The sequence below is a fragment of the Nasonia vitripennis genome, chromosome 4 (genome assembly GCF_009193385.2).
Source record: "Nasonia vitripennis strain AsymCx chromosome 4, Nvit_psr_1.1, whole genome shotgun sequence".
NCBI classification, from domain to species: Eukaryota; Metazoa; Arthropoda; class Insecta; order Hymenoptera; family Pteromalidae; genus Nasonia; species Nasonia vitripennis.
Window position 1 is genome coordinate 11,870,922 of NC_045760.1, and position 21,579 is coordinate 11,892,500.

Consider the following 21,579-nt stretch of genomic DNA (forward strand, 5'->3'; position numbering starts at 1 on the left):
AGAACTTTTGAAAAATATGTAGTTTGTCAAAGTTGCAACAAGACTGCATATGCTAGCTACGACTTGGGTAGTTACTTCATGTTAGATGTCGAATATCTGCATGAAAAAAAAACCTTGCAATATTGAAGAATGCTGTAAATAAAGAAATAGTTCTGAAAACAAACTTTCAAGATATACCTGCACAGTTAATACTAAAAGATGAATTGTTTCAATTAACAGGTATTGTTTCTTTTGAGGGAGATCCAGATTATGAAAAAGAAAATTGTATAGTTCACTACAAAACTTACGTTCTATCTCCTAGCAAACAATAGATTTTATTTAATGATTTGAACGAAAACATACAATTTCTAAAAGAAACACCGGTAGATAAGATTGCTTTGATTATGTATACCAAGACTGTTGCAACAGGTTAATTTAATTTAAAGTATTCAGATTTAGGTTAGTTTAATTAAAGTATTCATATCATGCATACATAATATATGTGCTTACAAAATAACTCTTCTGTGTTACAGCTGATCATAATTAATAACATAATACCATATACAGTACACATATTGTAGATGGTCTAAACTAATAACGTACTTTAAAGCCTTGTTGTCCAGTTTTAATTTGAAAGTCCTGTAACCTGACATCTGATCCACGTACATCATCAAAATCAAACCTGAAACTACATTTGGTAAGTTTTAATTTATAGCAATACTATTTATGCCTACATCTGTTTATCTATACATTATCACAAATTTTATTGTATATAACTTTTAGAAAAATATACTCTTAAATAAAAGAAGGCCACCAAGTTAGTTCTAGCTGAGAAAACAATAGAAACAGAAACATACAAAACAAAAAGAATTAAAAACTCCAAAAAGACAAGTTAGTATTTCTCTTTTCTTTAATTTTTTTTTTTATTAATCCAGAAATCTGAATACAGATATGACGCTTTTATGTATTTTTTGCAGAAGGCAATACTATAAATTAACGAGCTTTTGGCTTTAAGATTTCTAAAGTGGCTGAAGAAAGTTTACAAGGACTGTTTGCGTACTTTATAAGTACATGAAACTCTGTATTATGAAAGTCAACAGAGAAACTACCTAAAATAAAATTACACATTAAGAGCCAAAGACTACAACCTTGTCAAATTATCAAGGTGTTGTAAATATAATATCGAGTCAATGAATGTATGCATGACAAAAGAGTGTATAGAACTGTGTACGTAAAGTGGAGGAAGAGATTGTCTTTACTGAACTGATCAAACAGAGAACAAGTTGTAACTTAACGAAATCATAATCTAATTTTCGCGAAAACCACGTGATATAAGAATAACTATTTATATGACGTGACAACTGTGGAATAACGTTTTCTTTTCGCACCAAGATTGTTTCATGTATAATTCCAAGATTTTTTATTAAACCTTTTTCTGTAAAAGTGTATCAACGAAATGCTGTGTGGTTCATTTGTTGGTCAGCAAATCATCGCTCGATCGAGACTTATTCGCACAACAATTGCTACCCTCGAGGGGTGGACAATTGATATGCTGGATGTTTCTCAAATGACAATAAATATTATCTAAATAAAAGGTTTTTCAGGTACTTTTGCTTCACTCCTTCTTCAAACATATTATTCCACTCATATTGTGGTATCTGGAATACAAAAATGATTATCAGTATCAGATAAAATTTATAGAATATATGAAAACGAGGAAATATGTCAGCATTCGTTTGCTTACCACAATAGGTGTATAACCGATACACTCCAATTGTCTTATATCGTTTGCCAGAATGCCGGTGATCTTGTGGGATTCATCTCTTGTTATGATATTTTTTGAGCCGATTGACAAGACATACCACTTCTTGTCATCATCAGGTGCATATTTGATCGTACCTGCTGGAATATTGGACAACTTTTCAGATGGGGATAAAAATTCTTTGGTTTCTGGATCCAAACGAACTATTACGTGGGTCTTGGCAATATGTAGCATAATTGAATCCACGTGAACAGCTGCCTCGGACTTTGCAATTTTGTGAAAAATTTCGATTTTACTTTACATTTTTTCAACAGTGAAAATCTAAAAAGTGAATAGTTTAAACTTGTACCTTGATTATATGGGCTACCTCAGTTATTATCTTATCAGAATCACTTTTTTTAAGTGAACCATAAAACTATAAAATTCAAGTCATTGTTACATAAAATGTTATTTATTTGAATAGAAATAAGACATAAAAAGCTGCTTATCTTTACCTTCATTAAATGGTTTACAAGATCTTTCCTTAATCTGGGGCCATTGTATTCTGGAAGCTCAAACTCTATGCAAAAATCTATATCAAGATAATTACGATCAAGTTTATAAACGTTTGAATTACTAGTTTTATTCACGAAATCAGGATCCAAGATACGTTTTAATATTTCTTCTGGATAGACTTGTTATTTAAGAAGAAACATGGTAATATGTATAAGAGAAGATGGAGACCTTTTTTCAAAAAATTTGGAAAAGAAAGTATGTAATTATTTAATAAAAAATTGAATATATTAATACTTGAGAATTATTTATAAAATTGGTATTTCACCTTTCAATTTCTGCAGCTCTGCCAGGATCTAATAATTCATTATGAGCCATAGAATAAAATTGAGTAGTTTTCCGATCATAGTTAAACATGTGTAATGCAAATAATATTTTCTCCAAGTGTGCTAATTTCATGCCCTTGATTCCTTCTCGCATCTAAAATGAAATTATAACAAAAAATCATTTAATATGTATACTTAGAATAAATACATCTGAGATAATAATTCAAGTAGTTACCTTTCTAATATTTTTGATGTTAATTGTTCATTATGCATTAGAACTTTCCTTTGTAAGTTCATAACAGCTGTAAGAGTCTTTACATTAAGACGATAAATATTATTTTCCATTTTTTTTTTCAGTAAAATTTCAAGTTGATTAACTATTTCTGGTTCCCCTCCAACTATATAACAAAAAAAAATATTGAAAATTTTAATATTAAAATTTAAACTGCTTAGAGAAAGTGCTTGTATTTCTATTTTACCTCAGAATATTGACTATAGCTTTGAAACAATAATCATTTACATAATCTATTTCACTGACAAGTGTCTTTATAATTTTAACCATAAGTTGGTTACTTCTAATCAGAACTTCATATTTGGAAAAAGCTAATGCGATGATTGTCAATTCTTCTATTGTAAAGTTATCAAAATGTTGTTCTACACGGTACTCAATCTCATAAGGACGAATAGGCAGCCTTCTATTCATTCTCATGAAAAACACGTATTGCACTAAATTAGCGGGTGTCATTTTTCTTGGTTTTGAACCTAATTTTCTTAAGCTGTGCCATGTGAATTCAACATATCTTGCCATTCTCAATTTGTAGAAATGATCATTAGTCAACAAGATCTCTTCTGTACTCCAGCCGGGCATTCTTTTTACGCATTCATTATTCAAAGTTGTCAAAAGACTTTTATAAACCTCCTCAGTACTATCATATTTCCACAATTCCAGGCAACGAAACAAATTAATGTATCTGCTGATAAATGAATTCTGGTAGTTTGTTCTTTAATACTTCTAATATTCCATGGTACTTGGGATGGTTTATTAACTCCTCATTTTTTCTAACATTAATAGAAAGACACTCAAAGTTTTCTAGAATTTCTGGTATGCTCATACTGATCCATTGCTTCTGCAGTATACTTTCTATTTCTTTGATCTATAAATCTTCATTAACTTCGAGTGTTGATGACAAAGTGTTTGAGTAGGCTTCAGAACTTTCCATAAAATGATGAGCAAAACCAGTTGCATTGAGTGGTGCTTGTATTTCTGCTTTCGTATGCAATTCTCTTAGAATAATATTGTTAATCCGACTTTTGTCAGAATAAAGACATCGGATTGCTTTAGAATGACAAAGATTAACATGGCTGTTTGTGTTCAGTAAATGCTTTGAGGTTAAATTTAGCTCTCTTAAAATGAATTGGCCATTAGGGCTTAGAACCACACTAAGCTGTTTAGAAATCATATTTCTATTCAAAATTAACAAATGATGCTTTAAAAAGATCGTATCTTAATTTAATTTAGTAGCTAATAAAGATTTTTCAGCAGAAAACGGCATGTTTACACCGTCGCATCAGCTGTTTGATTCGGCCTGATGTGAGTAATTCAAGTGATGACGATTTGACGACTGACGAGTCCGTCTGCCGTCAGCGGGAACCACAGCGTGTGTTCGGGACCGTAAGATGGCGCCGCACGCGCACGCGGGTGGCTGTGATAATAAATATTTATTATTCGCGTAATTACTGCGAATTAAACATATATAAATATATTTTCGGAATCCGCAATTAATTTGCAAATGTTTTGTGCTACTCCTATACCGATTAAAGGTTATTTACTTAGTCTAAATGAGCTATCCCCATTTTCCCGCTGTTTCAATAGTTTTTTATTATTTATAAAACAAATAAGACATCCGCAAATTTTTCATTTGCATTTGCAAAATCTGCAAAAAATTCCGCATTTAATAGAATTTTTTTTATATTTATATTTTAAAGTTATCCGCTCACTTCGGGAAGCTGCGAACAAAAGTGTAAGTCTCGAAGATGAGGTCGGTGGGAGGGGACGTTCGATTTGAAAATTGGACTTCTCGGCACGTTCTTGGCTCGATGTGCCATTTCACTTCGATGCGCCGATTCTTCTCCCTTGTTCGAGTGATTCCGCTGCTACGCAATATTCCCTCTCTTTCTCAGCGGCTCGTTATCGTTATTTTTTTCCCCTCCCTATACTGCTCCGAGCCGAGTACTCGTCTCGTCGTACAGGTATATAGCATACCTTGAGTTCGAACTCGTTGCCGCTGCGGATCAACTTCTACTGCTCAGCTCGTTTTATCAATTGACGGAATTCTAGGCACGTCAGTAATAATCTTTTCGGGGGGCTTTTCCGTCTTCCCTGAGCGAAGTGCGCGGGTATAAGGAAAGAAGCTGTGCGAGAGAGAACTAGAGCGAAAGACAGAGAGAGAGAGAGAGAGAGAGAGAGAGAGAGAGAGAGAGAGAGAGAGAGAGAGAGGGGGGGGGGAGCAAGTGATAAGGGCCTCACGGTAGTCATGCAAATGAAGAGATTCATCAACCGGCGGCTGGAAGTTTATTATTCTTTTCTCCGTCTTGGAGGCTTGGCGCGTTACTCGCGCTCCCAAGAGTACATCTCGCTTTCAGCTTTGAAGATGAAATTCTGATTCTCCGAACTGATTTGAGCGACAGTTTTTCTCTTATTGCTCGCCCAGTTCTCTCATCCTCAGGACCTATACTCCTTCTCCATTTAGCCGAATTTCGAATGCGAATCATCATTAGAGCACGAAACGCGACCTGCTACTCGTGGCTATTATGACAATGATTTAATCACAGCTCTCGCGTTGTGTGGTACAGCGATTTACGGAAGCTAACAGTGTTCAGTGACGTATTTGATTCCTAGCAATTAAATCAATTTTCTCGAGCATAATTTGCACTGCTCCTGATACTATTACGCAAAGGCAAATGTCGCGCTCGTGTTTTTTATACGCCCGAGGCGGACGAAAATGACGATTGTACCAGATTGAAGATAAGAGGATTATGCCGAGAGAGAGAGAGAGAGAGAGAGAGAGAGAGAGAGAGAGAGAGAGAGAGAGAGAGAGACTTTGATTAACAGAAATCCTGCCGTAGTAAGTGCTTAATCGCTTTTCTTTATAAGCTTACGGCTGGCGCAGAAAAGACGAGGTGGGAAAAGCGTTTGCTGCAGCGGTATAAGGACGTAAAAAGAAAGGGTGAGAGAATAAAAAGCCTCGTCGGGAGGGAATGTTTAGCGTTTCTTGAGAATTATCGCCCGCCCGTAAAAGCGTGGGTCCGAGAATAATGAAAACCTAATTCATTATGTCTCGCGCGTTGCGAGGCGAATGTACGCGCAGATCTCCAAAAGTAGGTACACGATTGAATTTCCCTTGTACGCCGCGCAAGAAAACAAACTTGATCAAAAGTCAGTGCCCTAAATCAACCTCGGAGCTATCTCCGCCGCATATCGTTTGCGCCGGTAAGGTGACAACGGCTATCGCGCTCGCGTGGAAAAAGGCCCCCGGGGAGCTGCCCTCGCGTACACACCCGCTGCTGCGCGCTGCGCACACCTGCAAACTGCTCTGCGTTTCAGCTTTTCCTTCCTATCCCCCACCGCTACTGCTATGCTGCTGCAGTAATTCTCTGGCCCGCGAGTGAGAGAGCGAGAGAGAACTACAGGGGATTTAAAGCTCTTTCACTCTCGGGCCACTGCGCCGCGTGCGTGTGTGCGTGTGTGTTCGTGCGTATCTAACCATACGGGCCGCCACTGGCTTTTCGCGTGTGGCGGCGCATTCATCCCCTCGTTAGTCCTGCTGCCGGGCTTTGGATTCGCGCGCGCCAGTGTCGTTATGGTTTAATACGTCCGTGTAATGTGGATTCATTGCCCGGCGAAATCGCCCACACGTGTAAACATCGTGGCGGCGCCTCGTCGTCGCGCACTTTTTCTCTCTTACTCACGGCCATTTTTCTCGCAGGTTGTACGCGGCCCCGAAATATGAAAATGTCTGCTGGATTCAGGACTGGTTCGCCGTTTTTTTTTTGTCTCGCCGCGGCCGAGTTGAGACGACGATTCCCTTTTTCTTTCTTTTCGTTTCTTTTGATCGCATCTTCGAAACCGTATTACATCAGCTCGCGCGGTGAAGAATCGCTTATACGCGAGCGAACGTCGAAGCTCGAACTAATTTTCTGAGAATTAATACGATAACTCCCTCCTGTCGCGCTTGAACTTTAGCGACTTGGCCGAAGCAGCCATATATACTCACGCATCCCGAGAGTGTATATGTCCGACATACCTTCCTATACCCACCGTGCGACTTACAGGGTCTCTCTCTCTCTCTCCCTCTCTCTCTCGGCCTCGGCTTCGCGTCTCGAAAGTCCACGGAAGTCGCCAACACGGTCAGGTTTAATGAAAGACATAAAGTGTTAGCGCCACTAGTATAGGAGAGAGAGAGAGAGAGAGAGAGAGAGAGAGCTCTCTTCTATTTGGCCGATCTTACACGCTCCGGCCATATATACGCGAGCGGGCTGTATTAAAGCGGCTGAGCTAAATAGCGTCCCGAGGCTTGTGAGCCGCCGTACACTGTACCACTAGCTTCGGTTTCATTAAATTCGCGATCCGTTCTCAACCGGCGTACGCAATACTTCTTTTTACGTCCTCCTAGTTGCGTGTATGTGCCATGCGAAACAACTCGGATTATTCTTGCTTATTTATGCATTGCGGAATTATTCGGCTCCTGGATGTGCAAATAGAGTTTTCCCAGCGACGCAAATAAAGTGAAATATAGAGTTCTCGAAAATAAAGGGTATTGAAAAAGTTGTGCAGAATGTAGTATATATCATATCAATTAGCAGAAGCTGTTAGCGCGCAATATCGTACTAACAGGCCTGGTAAGGTTTGACGCTTAGTCAATATACAGTATCCATCGTCGATATTGTGTTTCGCAAGTTATATACAGCTGCGTAACGCGAATCGCGCATGGAAATAAGTATAGACGATTGTTGAATAAAGTAAGACGAGGCCAATGCTCTCGTTAGCAGGAAAAGTCTCCCCACTGGAAAGCGATCCAATAATTACACGATATCCTTTACTAAACTATAAGTATAATAGGCGCGATGTTAATTAGCTCGTCATCCAATACACCGACTCCCTCTCTCTCTCTCTCTCTCTGTTTAACTAATTAAAGGAATATATGCAGCCCGACGAAAAAGGAACTTTAGAACACCCTTGCTTTTCTATTAGCTTTCAGTCGAACTGTACTTGCATTATGAGCTAACAACCAACAGGTCGCGGCGTATGTACATATAGCAGAAAGATGAACCCGAGCGCGTTTCAATTTTCCAGAAATAGGCCGTGCCGATCCCCTCGAAATCCGCTCGAGCACTACCTAACGTGCACATATACGTATGTATACATAACACACGTTCGTCATATCGGCCCACGCCAAATTTCCCGGCGCGCCGCGCGGAGTGAGTTGGTGAAAGTGCGAGGGCCGATGTTATTCATGAGAGAATTAGGGATGGGGAGGATGTCGAGTGCCGGTATAAAAGCAACGCGTTTAGCATTGCGCTGGCGCGTAATCGTATACCAACTAGCTGCGATGCTCTCTCGTGGCTTGTCTTTCTGGCTCTTTCGTGGTGTACGTTTTCCCGCTTGTTCGAGGATTGGGTAGGAGATTTTCCTCTTTGACAAACTGATTTCTCATCGCGCAATCGGTTTGGACACATTTCATATCGGTTTCCACATGACATGCGTGCATTATGCATGTAGCAAATTTTTCTTCTGTATCACATATCGTATACATAATAAAACTGAAAGCTCGATTTAATGAGAATGAAATATTCAATCGTAATCTCGCGCTGAAATATATGATCCAATCGCGTTATAAAGGAATCGAATAATTGATTTTTTGAAAAGAATTCAGTTAAAGCATCGTCGATCGATGAAGATTCTTTTGCACGATGACGTTTATATTTCAGATAAAATATTAAAAATATTTCACGTCGATTCAATTAAGCTTTTTCAATGCATACGTACACGCGCACAACTCTCGTGGCATTGTGTCTGCCCCGGAAAGCATGGCCCGTGTTCGCAGCTCGCGACGGAATGCAAAACGCGTCTCTTTCCGCGAAGATTTGCATCCGAATCACCGCGCGTACGTACTTCCGTCGTTCGATTATACCGCTCTCACGTCACGCGCTAAACACGGCAGAACCTCGAGCATAATTTCGCGCTTGCTTGTACCGCCATAGGCAATATCGACGCCACTCGCGTCGCTTTCTCGAGTCGATCGCGGTGGGCATTTGTCATCGGCGCTCTGTGTTCGCGTGTTTATGAATACAATAAGCCAGGAGTCTCTCTCGTGTTTTGCGTGATCTCCCGCAATGATCTACTTTCCAAGGAGGGAAGCTTCTCTGAATACACGATTTTCTCGCCATTGTCTGGTCGGTTTTTGTTAAAGAGACTCATCGATGCTGCGGGAGATGGATATGAACCCAGGGTATATTAGGAATAGACGAGCGATCACGTAAGACCATAGCGAGATGTAATCTTGCGGTCGGAACTCGGTTTTGATGTTAATTATATACATTATTAGCGCGAGCGAACGGGAGCGAAAGATATATCATGCGGAGACTCAGCTATACATTGGGCGCATCAAGCGCGCTAAACGAGTAATCAAACAACCACGCCGGCCAAGCTCGGTATTATAATTGAATAACATCGATCAAAATATTTTTACCCGATAGTTTCGCGAGTACGTGCATAATATATATGTTAGCGCTGCAGAGAACTGCATCACGGAATGACACGTTGCGTTAGAGTAATTATATCCCCGGCCGAGTGGCCATAATCTAATAGGTCGGGCCGCGGTGCTGCAACTGCCGCTCTCTCCCTCATCCACAAATGTGAATTGATATTGACGCGCGGAATCGCGGTTTCACGGCGCGTGTGCGTCGCCGCAATTATTGATATCGCGACTCTGGGTATAATCGCAAGGCCGAATGTAATATGTCACATGGCTAATTCAGCGCAACTCGGTCGAGCGCAAGTCCATTTACCAGAGAGTCTCGCTCTGTGCGTGCTCCGACCGCGCCATCGTCGCCGCCGGATCGCTTCACTTTTCATATGCAGCATATAAGCTCCATGGAGCTCTCTTCCGGCTGTGGATGTCCTCTCTGCGATATGCCGTGTGTATTACGCGAATCATCGGATGTGCCGATGCTAATACTTTTAGCTCTGAATTGAACTACGACGAGCTGTCTCGTATTGAATATCTGATGTTGTCCCTACTGAGAATCACTATTTGAATTTTATTTAGAACAGCTCTGCAGTATTGATTCTCGTTATCTCCATATCTGCGCTTTAAGCTATAAGTTGTTTATAACAAATACGAACATCCCGTTCGACCATCGAAGTACTAATAGAGGAAGCTACGTCAGATGTGACACGGGGAAGCGAACCAGTCAATTTAACTTGAAACATATTTCATTTGTTCATTTGCTGCAGAAATCGACAGCTTCCCGGAGGAATCGAAGCTCAAGTGTCAAAACTAACCAACTCATCTATGTTTGATGGGCGTGCCACGAATATAAGAGGATAGCGCATCTCCGTTCGATCGTTGTTCTGCGGACACGCAAGTGAACGAACAAACTGACGTATTTCAACAATATTGAGTCATATATATATATACACACGCGCACACACACGCGCACACACACACGCACGCACACACGCACATCGCACTATTGGATGAATAGCATATTTTAATTCCTGATAATATTCTATGTATACTTAAATATCGCCGATATTCATTATGCATTTTCCGATCACCGATATTATCGATAAAACAAGGGACTTGACTCGCAGTAGATATAGGAATAGTGCGCATAGTGCGTATATAACTAGTCAAAATTTCGCACGAGTTGAAAATTTCAAATTTCAATTACGAGTCTTCCGAGACACATAGCTCAACCAAGTGGTATCCAGCCGGAAAACTCGACGTAAAGACGAAATCGCACCCGGGGGACTTTAGATTAGTGCGATTTTGGTGACGCGGGTGTACAGAGGTGTGCGCGGTAAAGTTTGCACATTTGTTGGTCGTGCTCGCATAATCGACTTGTATAGAATACGCATATTTTATCCGCAAAACACGGGGAGTTGAAATTTTAAGGTTATATGCACACGCGATTCCCCTGAAATATTACCGGCTGAAACTTTTCACGGGTGATTCCACGCATGGCAAAGTCGCGTGAAATATTTTCAAATTTACTCGCTACTGGATAAAATTGCAGTTTCTCGGGTCTGAAAATACTTTTTCGAACGCATTACGCACTTCCGAATGTATGTGTCTCGCACGGTGCCACGCGAGACGCGCTGGCATTTTCCATTTCTCGTTGCGAAACATACAAATACAGCCGACAGAGTCGTATATACTCGGCTTGATGGAAACATTGAAAAAGGAAAAATCCTATAGAGTGAATATCCGCGTTCATCGCGTGCTAGGGCGCGCAAACGAAAAAAGCCCGCCGTCGACGATGTAAAACCGACGGGCGAGCTCGTTAGTGTTTCTCTCGCGCGTCTGACCATACTCGACCAAATCCCCTGAATCTCAAATGGCGAACCTTAGCGAAATCGGCATCAGGGGCTTCTTGCGCCCGGCTCACTCAACATCCAACGCGAGAAAAAAGTTCGAAAAATTAGTCGAGCCTACTCAGCGTTCAAGCAATCAGCACGCGACAAACGCGTCAATTTGTTCAGTGAAAATCGCAATCACTCGCAGCTCGGCGGAGTGGGCAATAAAAAAAAAAATAAATAAAGCCTCTGTGTCGACTCTGGGTGAAAATACATCAGTCTGCTATATGGCAGACGCAGAATACTATAGCCGGGCAGCTTATCGAAATAACCGCGTGCGCGCAGGGCCAATCGATTCTCTTTCGCCGTGAACATTGAAAATTCCCTGTGATTCCGTGACGAGGGCCGCGATTGATTAGCGAGCGAGAGTGCAGCGCCGTCGCGCCCGTATTTATGCAGCTGACCTCGTCGTTACTGCAAGTGATTTCGGTAGTAGCGGCGGGGGGCGTAACTGGTTAATGCGCAAACTGTGAACGAGAGTCGCTCTCGTTGGAAATTAGTCGCGCGTAATATGGCGATTAACCATCTCGAATGATTGCGCTGGTAACCCGGGCGGTCCAGGAGCACCGAGGCGCGCTGATGATCTTTCGTCGCGCGGCTGGCTGCGGTATAGGCAATGTCTGAAATTATTTCAACGTTTGTGAATTTAAAGAGCGCGCGAGCTTCAATACCGGTGGGGGTTTGTAGTTAGCATATGCCTCGGTGATGACGTATGCCGTTTGCTTCGCAGTCGCTATACGGAGGAAGTTTCGAGTTGATTCGATTACTGCAGATTCTGCTTATAGTATATATATTTGCGTTTAAAATGTTTTAAAGTTAATTAAAAATGAACTTAGACATTCCTGGAATTTAACTTGGTTGATCGCACATAAATACGATGTTTGACGCATTAAGATTATATTTCACCTGCGATACTCGCTTTATCGCGTTATATATATATATATATATATATATATATATATATATATATATATATATATATATATATATATACATTGACTCGTTTCCGCTCCTTTTTATTATTTTCTCCGATAATAACTGTTATCATCTGCGTCCTCTTTCTCTCCATTGTGATTGTGGCGGCGGTGCGGCCAGCGCCGCGAGATGAGCGTAAAAAAGGTTCAGTTGCGAGGATGGGGGGGGGGGGATTTGTCCAAATCTGTGTATTTTATGAGTTAGCGAGCCAGAAAAACCAATATCCTCGCTATAGCGCGCTGCCTGCACTGTGCTGTGCTGTGTGTGTGCGTGTGGGTAGAGGAATGGCTTTCGAGTGTTAGGATCGTTGAATGAATTTAAGCCGCACGCAGATTTAACTGCGAATCGCCGAGTTTTAGCCTGTATTAGATAGAATCCGATTGTCCCGCGGTGCAGCTCTTCTCTGTGCGGGGATACGCGGTTACCGCGTGTGCGCGCGCCTCTTTCTCTCGCGGCGGCGTCGCTGTGTTGTTTAGAACCGAAAAGTAAATCCGTTGATATGTGTGCGCGCGCTCGCTACGCAAGAATTGTGGACTTTTGCCGCGACGTTCATTCTCTCGCGGGATCGCGCGCTTGTTTATATTGGCCAGTCTTGTTTATTTTCCGAACAGACAATTATACTGCGTTGCGAAGCGCCTATTGTCGTATAATCGTCCTGAAGGGTCGCATAATTTTCCAATTTGGAAATTACGGTTAAACGATTTTTGCAGAAGAACGAAAAGAGTTTTTATCGTGGATGTTGATTTGTTCATAAAGCTATATATGTACATGCATAAATGGAGCAAATTAGCAAGTACTTTAAAAGCTCGACGGAGCATGTTAGCCATTATAGTAGTTTCGCGTGAGAAAATTCATGAGAAAATTTGATACCGCACTCTTCTATTACTCTAGCCTATCAATTAGTCTTCGTTAACTGCTTTCGAAAGAGCTCTTAGGCTATTACGATAAAACGTGACCGCGCACTTACTTTATAAACGCTCATGCCCGTACACGCTCTTAAATCACGTGTATTCAAAATTACTTTTTCCTTTATTTATATACACACGAGTATATACGGTCACCGCAGTCTGCGCCGAGCATGATAATGCACAACGTTTTTATAAAACTAGGAATGAAGGCGCGCTTCGCGCGCTCTTGATTTTATCTCTGTCTAATACACTGGTAGAAAATCTATTATAAGTGTTGGGCGGCACACTAACGTCTGCTAATATTTTATAAGCATGTAACATGTTACTAAATCCCTCAAAACTATTTTTTAATATATATTAATAATGCTCAATGTCGTCATCATTGGTTTGAATAGTGAATTTGAAGAAACGTTAAGTATAAGAGTCAGTGGGTTTGTCTATCATTACAATGCCATTTATTTGCATTATAAAAAAGCTATACAACTGAAATTTTACACAGATACTTACTGTGCTACCTCGAAAACATATAATCTACATGATTATGATTTAACTGTTTTCATTCATATTTTCACATCGAGGCCCATATGAATTTTTTAATTTAGCGTATCAATTTTTGCTTGTAGACAGCTACACAGAAACTACTATCTCTAGCACATTGTATTTCTGGTTTCCAGTGTATTTTGACATGAAGAAAGTGATAAGTAATTTAGCTTTTTTGTCAAGGCATTAATTAGAATTTTGACTTTTAACAGTTGTGAGAGATTTTGAGACTGATACCTGTTTCTCCATTTTTGCATTTATTCTCATTCGAAAACTAACAGGTCTAGAAAGATCATATTTTGCATATAGATTTCTTTTGTGATTGTGGAAAGATATTTAAGGGGGCAAGCCTGGGTTAAATCATGCAAAAAAACAAAAAGATATTCTTCTTACCAACAAATTTTTGATTTGATGTAATTTGAAAAAAAAAATTCTATTGAAAATATATAAAATATACACCATTTTTATCGAAAAAAACATGTATATACCTTGTAAAATCGTTGACCAAAATTCATGACATTTCACTATATAAATGTTTTCACAAATTTTGTTGCTAGCAATGTTTAATTGATATTTTTTAGATAACAAAATTTGTTTGTGTGGCAAGTGACTAAAAACATTTATTTATATAGTGAAATGTCATGAATTTTGGTCAATGATTTTACAAGGTATATACATGTTTTTTTCGATAAAAATGGTGTATATTTTTTATATTTTCAATAGAATTTTTTTTCAAATTACATCAAATCAAAAATTTTTTGGTAAGAAGAATATCTTTTTGTTTTTTTGCAGGATTTAACCCATGCTTGGCACCTTAAAGTTGAATCAACGTTAACTGAAATACTTTTGTGTTCGACTACAACATCCATGATAATTATTTAGTCGTATAGCATGAGTTTGCATTCACATCAGTGTCGGAGTCGAAATCAGAAGTTTTTCAGTTAACGTCAATTCAACTTTAAATATCTTTTCACAATCACAAAAGAAATCTATATGCAAAATATGAGCTTTCTAGACCTGTTAGTTTTCGAATGAGAAAAAATGCAAAACTGGAGAAACAGGTATCGGTTTCAAAATCTCTCACAACTGTTAAAAGTCAAAATTCTAATTACCTGAAACCTTGACAAAAAAGCCAAAACATTTATCACTTTCTCCATGTCAAAATATGCTAGAAACCAGAAATACAATGTGCTAGAGATAGTATTTTCTGCGTAACTGGCTATAAGTAAAATTTGACCTGCTCAATTAAAAAATAGTTATATTACTTATATTTTATCTGTTATCAAGGTTTCCACATTTCATTTTAAACACCTTAAGCATTTCTACCAGGGTTATGAGTTATGACTGTTTTGAGGGTTATGAATTTTAGGCAACCAACCAGCAACCAATCAGAATCACGTATTAAATGCTTCACAACAAAGGTCATCATTTTTTAAAGAGAGATCGATAATCCGCGAAGCAAGGAGCGCTGATGGCAGCCGCGAGTTATAAAAGCTGGAAATTAATTTTTCTGTTCCCTCAGATAAGGACTTGCTGTAGAAGAATTTAAAGTCGACAGTCATCAAAGCGCAATTCAGCCGCTCGCGCGATGATCGAAACCACAAAGGTCCTACGATCCGCGATCAAAGAGATCTTCGCTCGCCATAAAACTGCAAAACTCCCGTCGCGCCATAATTGGGCAGAGTATAAAATCTCGTCAGGGCTTCTCAATACCGCTCGTTAATCCGGATCGCGCTATCGCCCGCGACGAGTCCCCTTTGAAAGCTCTATGTACTATGCCGGCTCGCACCTTCTGGAGCATGACATTACGCAGTATCGGGGACACAGTCCAGTGACTCGGTGCTCTTGCTTCTCATCGTCGTCGTCGTCGTCGTCGCGAAATTAATGAGGCGAGATCCTCGCGCGTGAAGGAGTCATCCGATATAACGGGGAGAAGGAGCATCAACGATATCGTGCGCGATGTCGATGACACTCGATCCTCTCTCCGGCAAGTTGTACACCCCGACCCTCGTCAAGTGGCGCGAGGTCGTCTGACCGATCGCCGACTGTTCTCCGCTGAGCGTTAAACGTTTAAGGTCCGCCGCCACCGCGTGATTTCAGCCGCGGCGTCAGCGGAAAAGTCTCGGTTTTAGCTGCGTCGGGGAGATATGGATGTGTGTGAGTACTGTGAGAGAGAGAGAGAGAGAGAGAGAGAGAGTGGGGGCAGTGATTTCGTATTATACGAGGCATGAGGCCGGATCGCGGTTCGTACGTGCGGTTAATTTTCGAGTCGAATGTCTTTGGACGAAGTTCGCTGAATCGCGGAGAGAGAGCTGACTTTCGCGTGCTTTCATTGCCTTAACGCCGGACACACACTTTGGATTTTAAAGCTGCGACGTAAATTGCGAACTGAGCTTTTTTGTTTATTCATAAAGCCCTACATCAACGATGGTAAATTCGTAAAAGCACACGCTAGAGCATCTTGTAGCTTTTACACTTAAATAGAATTTATGGGTTATCAAATAGTTTATGTGCTGCAGCACGGAAAATGATGTGACACCGGGTAGCTCGCGTAATAAAAGTGCTTTTAATAGTATTTTTTTCCATTTTTGCGCTTGCTTGTTTTTAAAAAGCATTAGCGTTCTCGTAAAAGTTCTGTTTATTAATTCAATCGTAATAATAGCCTTTCTAAATTTTTCAACGCGTACGGAGAACAAGAAAACAATGTTCGTTTTAATTAACTTGTTTCGCTCAATTTATTATTGCAGAAAAACGTTTATTGACTTTTTTCCGAAAATCAACACTGCTCATAGAATCGTGGAGCCGCATGTCGATAGAAACTCGAAAAAACTCGTTCATCGTATAGCAGTGAGTTATTCAAGCGAGCAAACTCGAAAATTCGCAAACGCGACCAAATTTCGTGGAAACCAGCGGAATCAAAAGAACTTGCCGAACAAAAAACACTCACCGCCTGGCAGTTGGAGCACGGACTGCGGAAAAGAGGCGAGGCACCAGCGGCTCGCGCGATCTCGTTATCGGGCAAATTACCGGGGGGCAGTCGGTGTGCGCGCATATGTACAGGTGTGTGTGTGTGTATATATATATATATATATATATATACACACATGCGATTCCTTTTTTCGTCCCAACTCTTTCGCTGCTATCGCGTGACCGCGAGAGGCCTTTGGATCAGCCTCGGATGCTTCGCTAAGCGTGTGATTGATCCCTTTTCGATAATTACCCCAAGTGAGCCGCTGTTGCTACTGCTACTACTTACTGCTACGTACCTACTGCTGCGCTGGACGTGCGCCTGATTCAGCTGTGAGTTCCGATCGATTCGCGGGTACTGCGGCATTATTTTTTCTTTCTGTAACAAACGAGTTTACTATCGCGAATTGTCTTCTATGCTTGATACCGGCGAGCGTGTGAAACAGCGAAAATTATTGTTATTTCGAAGAAATAATGAAATATTCAAATATTAGTTGCAAAGATCTTGAATGAATAATCCTACTTTTGTTCTACATTGATCTGAATTGCTGAGTATGATCCATAAATAAACGCTTTTCTATACATCGATTACAATTTTAATCGAATGTGCTATAGCGATTGTAAACCTCAGAATAAGTTTAACTTGGCTATTTTGAATTTAATGCATTGATATTTTATATCGGATAATTCTATAAATACTGTTTCGGATAGAATCACGCGTATGAGCGCGAGGATAGCCGGAACAGGGAAGATTAGATAATAGGTATGCAGGCGTTCCTCAGCGGCTAGTTGACACTTGCATGGATTGGCAGTTCGATTCATGGCTATCAGACTGTCATAGGCCTCGCCTGGAGCTTGCTTCGCGTCTCTGAAGGTCACCTTAGTGACCCGTGGCTTCGGGCCGCGCCAACAAAACCGTAATCACAGTTTCGTCCGCGTACTCGGACATCTTCTAGTTACTTCGTCTCTCGCCGGCGAGCGTAACCGTATAGCGGCGATTTAGCGATAAGATCGATGTGAGTCGTTGTAAGCTCTTAGATTGACAATATATCTATACGTTAATTTGATATTACGTTTTATTATTTGGCCCGGTCCAAATCACCCTTTCGTCTAGAACAATTGCGGCAATAAAATAAGTCCTCGCGATCAAAGCGAAAAAGTTTAATTTAACATCTTGCAGTAGCCGAGTAGTATAAGTACAGCAGGTGAAGAAAAAGAGCTCTAGATACGACACGACACGCACACGTGTTCGCGCTGATGCACTTTATGATTCACCTCCCCCCTCCCATCAGGCTTTCCGTAGTGCAAAGCCTGCAGTCAATGGGGACGCAGCTGTTGCCGAACGGGAGATTTATCGTGCGCGTCCTCTCGTAATTCGTTCACGACACACCAGCTAAGTTATCGTCGCGGTTAAGATATGTATACCTCGTATATATAGCCCCGGCGTGTCTTGGGCGCCATCGTATTACTCCACGTCTTCGCGCGCATGCACATATACACATGCGCCATATCGACACGATTGATGCTCTTTGCCTCACTGACGAACGCATGTGCGCGAGGCGTTTTTGCCAAATGCATTGGTACGTAAAATTTTATACCGCGCGAAGCCCTTACGCGTTCAATGCTGCGGAAGCGCGTACGTTGGTATCGCGCTGAATCTGGTCGTTACGGGCGCGCGTGAAATAAAGCCTGATTTTTACGCGTTGTTATTTTAACCAACGCACCAATTTTTTCTTCTTTTTAATCTTGATTTTCCACAAGAACCAAGGGCTATTATTAGTTTATTTCAGAAACACGTATTAATATTTTCCTTCCCACGTACTATTCATTTTACGATGCATCACCGTTTTAAAAAACCGTGTTGGGAACTGTCAATTTCTTGCCAAGAGTTCTAATGCTTGGGATAATTTTTCTATTTTTAGTCAATGGCTATTGGATACACATCGATAACCATCAATCAATCAAAATTCCTCTTTTCACGTCGACCGATATTATCTATCATGAAATTATATTGACGATATATAATCAGAGGTAGACGTATATCAATTTTATAATAAAATAACGATGAATCATTCGCGTTTACACGCAAACATTTTTAAATCTGAACAAGATTATTGCAGACTACGCGTATAAACATTGAATTGCACGATAGTAGGTAAATTTACTATCAACCTTCTTTATTTCTTTCGACTGTATAACAATCACGTAATTCAACCAAACCGCGAAGAAACCTCTGCGAGAGTCTATAGAAATATCAACGGTTATAAATACTCGAATAATCACGTCCTATACGAACTCGAAGAATTTCCCAATTATCCCTCCAGCAAGAACGTATACACCGAGAATCTCGTAGCCGCAGCAAACCATCTGCAATCTCTCGAGCTGTGTGTATATATAGTATCGATTCGCGATGCAGCAGCGCGTATAAGCCACCGGACGCGCGTATATATATAAGCACGATTGCTCCTGTCGGGAAAGTTGGGACCTCTATACCGCTATATAACTGCGCGAGAGCAGTGCCATACCAGCCACCGGATAGGGGTGTTCGCGAAGAAACCAGCCGAAACCGCCTTCAAAGTAGTAGTGGAAGAAAAAGAAGAAGAAAAAGCTAGCACCGCAGTATCGCGCAGTCTGAACTTGGCGAAAATCCTCTCGCGGCTGCGCAGCCGTGATGTAGCGATATTTCATTACAGCTAAGTATTTGCAGCGGCAGCTGCGCACGTCCACATATATCTATACCTAGACAGACGAGTGCGGAGAAAAGTAAAGCGAGACTCACCACACGCTCGGGTATAACGAGGTGGGAAACGATGAAAATAAGATAAGATCGAATGATTCATTGAGCTTCTTTTGTCGGGGGCTGCGGGGCCAGCTTGCTCGCTCGAGAAGTACCATTAAAGATTTATCATCGAAGCTTGTATCGGATATCGATGTGGTTCTCGGATATGTGTAAATATTCCATCTGCTGAATCGAATACCCTTCGACGCTCGATCGAACGCCTCGTTGTAACAAATATAGAATTCCTCAAATGAATTTATCTTGTCGTAATTCATCAAAGATTGAGCGATTCCAGCAAGTCCGAATGCGCGGATTTAGCATGTTAAAGAGTTATCCATCAAGTATGTTCCACGCGCGCGTGTGCAGCGCGACAAATTTAATCTAAGCACTTTATGATCCGCTTCCAAAATTCTGTAAAACTTGCTCTATTTTCGCTCGATGTTATCGAGGATCATCGTTTGCTGCCAAATCCCAGCGTGAATTTCAAGCACCACCGCGGTGCATGTCCGACATATCCGCAGCAGCTAAACTTCCGAATGAACTCATCCCCGAAAAAGCCTCGAAACCGGACGCGGGCAATAGCATCGACTCTCGCCGGTGTATATAGTGGCGGCGCATCTGCACGTCGGCTCCATAATCGGCATCGTGATCGCGCCGCAAGCATACATAATGACCACGGCGACGGGGACCGAGCCTCTCATTTCCCTCTCGTGCGCGCAAGCTTCTGATAAGCTGCGGCGCCCCATCCTCTCGTCCATGCAGACCAGAGGCTGACATCGTCAGGCAAGATCTATGCAGAGAGGGAAGTTGCGGCAAAACCGCTCGGTGCGCTCCTCGGAACTTTTGACACTCTCGGCGCACTGATATTAATATTGCGCGGTTTGGGTCTCGCGCTTCCCAAGTTCCCGCGAGTTGCGTGTATCTATACTGCGTTTGTATATACGCTCGCATGTATATGCATATGCGGCTGCTTTTTCGTGGGTTTTAGTTGAGCTTTTTTTCTCATTCTGCGGAGAGCATCGTCGAAAAGCCACGGACGCATCAGTTTCATCCGCGGTTAGCCTTTTGGTGCGGGGATGAGGCATAAGGTGCAGAGCCAGACCTTCTATCCTACTTATCTGATGCGGCCGAGTTTTTATATACGTGCACACCTGTATGTGCGTAACCCTGGGGGTGTACTCGATGTAACGTTGACGCTCCCGAGCTTTCGCAATGATACCACACTGAGAAAAATTACTATCTCAGATAATAATTTGGTAACAGACTCGGAAGCTAGTAATTTTTCTATCTTTTATAGTAAAATTCACTATAAGAGATATTAATTTGTACTATCTCAGATAGTAAAAATTGTTACGGCTTTCAAAAAACTTAATTTTTTAATTTTTACTACCCAAGATGGTAAAATGTACTATAAAATGGGGGAAAAATTATAATATTCTCAGTCGGCAAGGTTTGAATTAAATTTTTTTTTCTGCGGTAACCAGTATTTTAGTTGACATTTTACGTTGATTTTATTATAATAAGTTTCTGTGTCTATTGATTTAACTTTATTATTTATTAATCGTCGTTAATTTTTATTAACTTTAGTTCGTACGTCATTTAATACATCAGCTAGATCTGAAATTTAAATTTTAAATAGTCAGCGCACTCGACTCCCATGCCGGAGCTCCAGGTTCGATTCCCGTCGCCGCAAAAAAATTTAATCTCTTTCTTCCAAACAGCATAATAATAATCAATAAAAATAATAAATAATAAAGTAATAACAGCGCGAAATACCTAAGAGGTGTAAAATATAGAACTAAGCGAAATTGAAATTAAATTTTTAAAAATTCGATTTCATCAAAAATTACTATCTTTGGATAGTAAAATCTAATATCTTAAAAGTCTGTTACCAATTTATTATGAAAAGCAGTAAAAATTACTATCCCAAATAGTAATTTCCACTATCAAATTTTTCTCAATGCACGCTGTATTTATGTCGCTCTCGTCTGCGGTTCGAGCGCGCGATACTCGGCTGGAAATATCGCGGCGCGCTGTACGATGGAGAGCCGTTATTTTGTGCAAATTGAAGTTAGCTGATTAAAAAAATTGTATGCTATGTAAATGTTTGCGCTTTTTCGATTTTTACGTAATCGCCTCACAAGCGCGTAAAACGGTTTCATCAACCATTCTGCACACACTGACTCTTGATTAATTATCGGTGCGCGCAA

At 40.8% G+C, this 21,579-nt stretch overlaps 2 protein-coding genes and 1 long non-coding RNA gene across 6 annotated transcripts in view; 1 reads left to right on the forward strand and 2 right to left on the reverse strand.

Annotated features, from left to right (window-relative positions):
* Positions 1 to 21,579, reverse strand: part of LOC103316435 (protein vein) — a 278,093-nt gene that overhangs the window by 46,047 nt on the left and 210,467 nt on the right. The window contains exons 1-2 of one of the 3 annotated variants that reach the window (XR_004227473.1): positions 1,409 to 1,519; positions 583 to 667 (exon numbers count right to left, since the gene is read on the reverse strand). The exons of 1 other annotated variant lie outside the window; for it this stretch is intronic. The gene's annotated coding sequence lies outside the window, so the exon portion shown is untranslated. Of the gene's footprint in view, positions 1 to 489; positions 668 to 1,408; positions 1,520 to 21,579 lie in introns of those variants that run through there. One more of the 3 variants, XR_004227472.1, reaches the window with a different exon arrangement.
* Positions 427 to 1,575, forward strand: LOC107981847. The gene is made up of 3 exons (XR_001729578.3): positions 427 to 676; positions 763 to 870; positions 957 to 1,575. It is a non-coding gene; the product is annotated as an uncharacterized LOC107981847 (long non-coding RNA).
* Positions 428 to 4,193, reverse strand: LOC100678883. Of its 2 annotated transcripts, XR_004344892.1 has the most exons (8): positions 3,039 to 4,193; positions 2,795 to 2,957; positions 2,562 to 2,713; positions 2,236 to 2,464; positions 2,091 to 2,156; positions 1,724 to 2,005; positions 1,368 to 1,637; positions 428 to 661 (listed from the first exon to the last, which is right to left on the reverse strand). XR_004344892.1 is itself a non-coding variant. In XM_031928963.2 (7 exons), exons 4-7 carry the CDS (start codon positions 2,239 to 2,241, stop codon positions 1,560 to 1,562), a joined length of 432 nt encoding a protein of 143 aa, XP_031784823.1. In that variant the 5' UTR covers positions 2,242 to 2,464; positions 2,562 to 2,713; positions 2,795 to 2,957; positions 3,039 to 4,193; the 3' UTR covers positions 878 to 1,559. The 2 variants fall into 2 exon arrangements, 1 of the variants encoding a protein (XP_031784823.1); XM_031928963.2 differs by lacking the exon at positions 428 to 661 and having other exon boundaries at positions 878 to 1,637.

Bases quoted from the DNA above. Each gene is read 5' to 3' on its own strand.
- LOC100678883 (XM_031928963.2), bottom strand. The intron at 2,006-2,090 runs GTACAAGTTTAA...AAAATTGCAAAG, and splicing joins AGGTAGCCCATATAATCAAG to TCCGAGGCAGCTGTTCACGT. The intron at 1,638-1,723 runs GTAAGCAAACGA...TTTGTATTCCAG, and splicing joins TCGGTTATACACCTATTGTG to ATACCACAATATGAGTGGAA.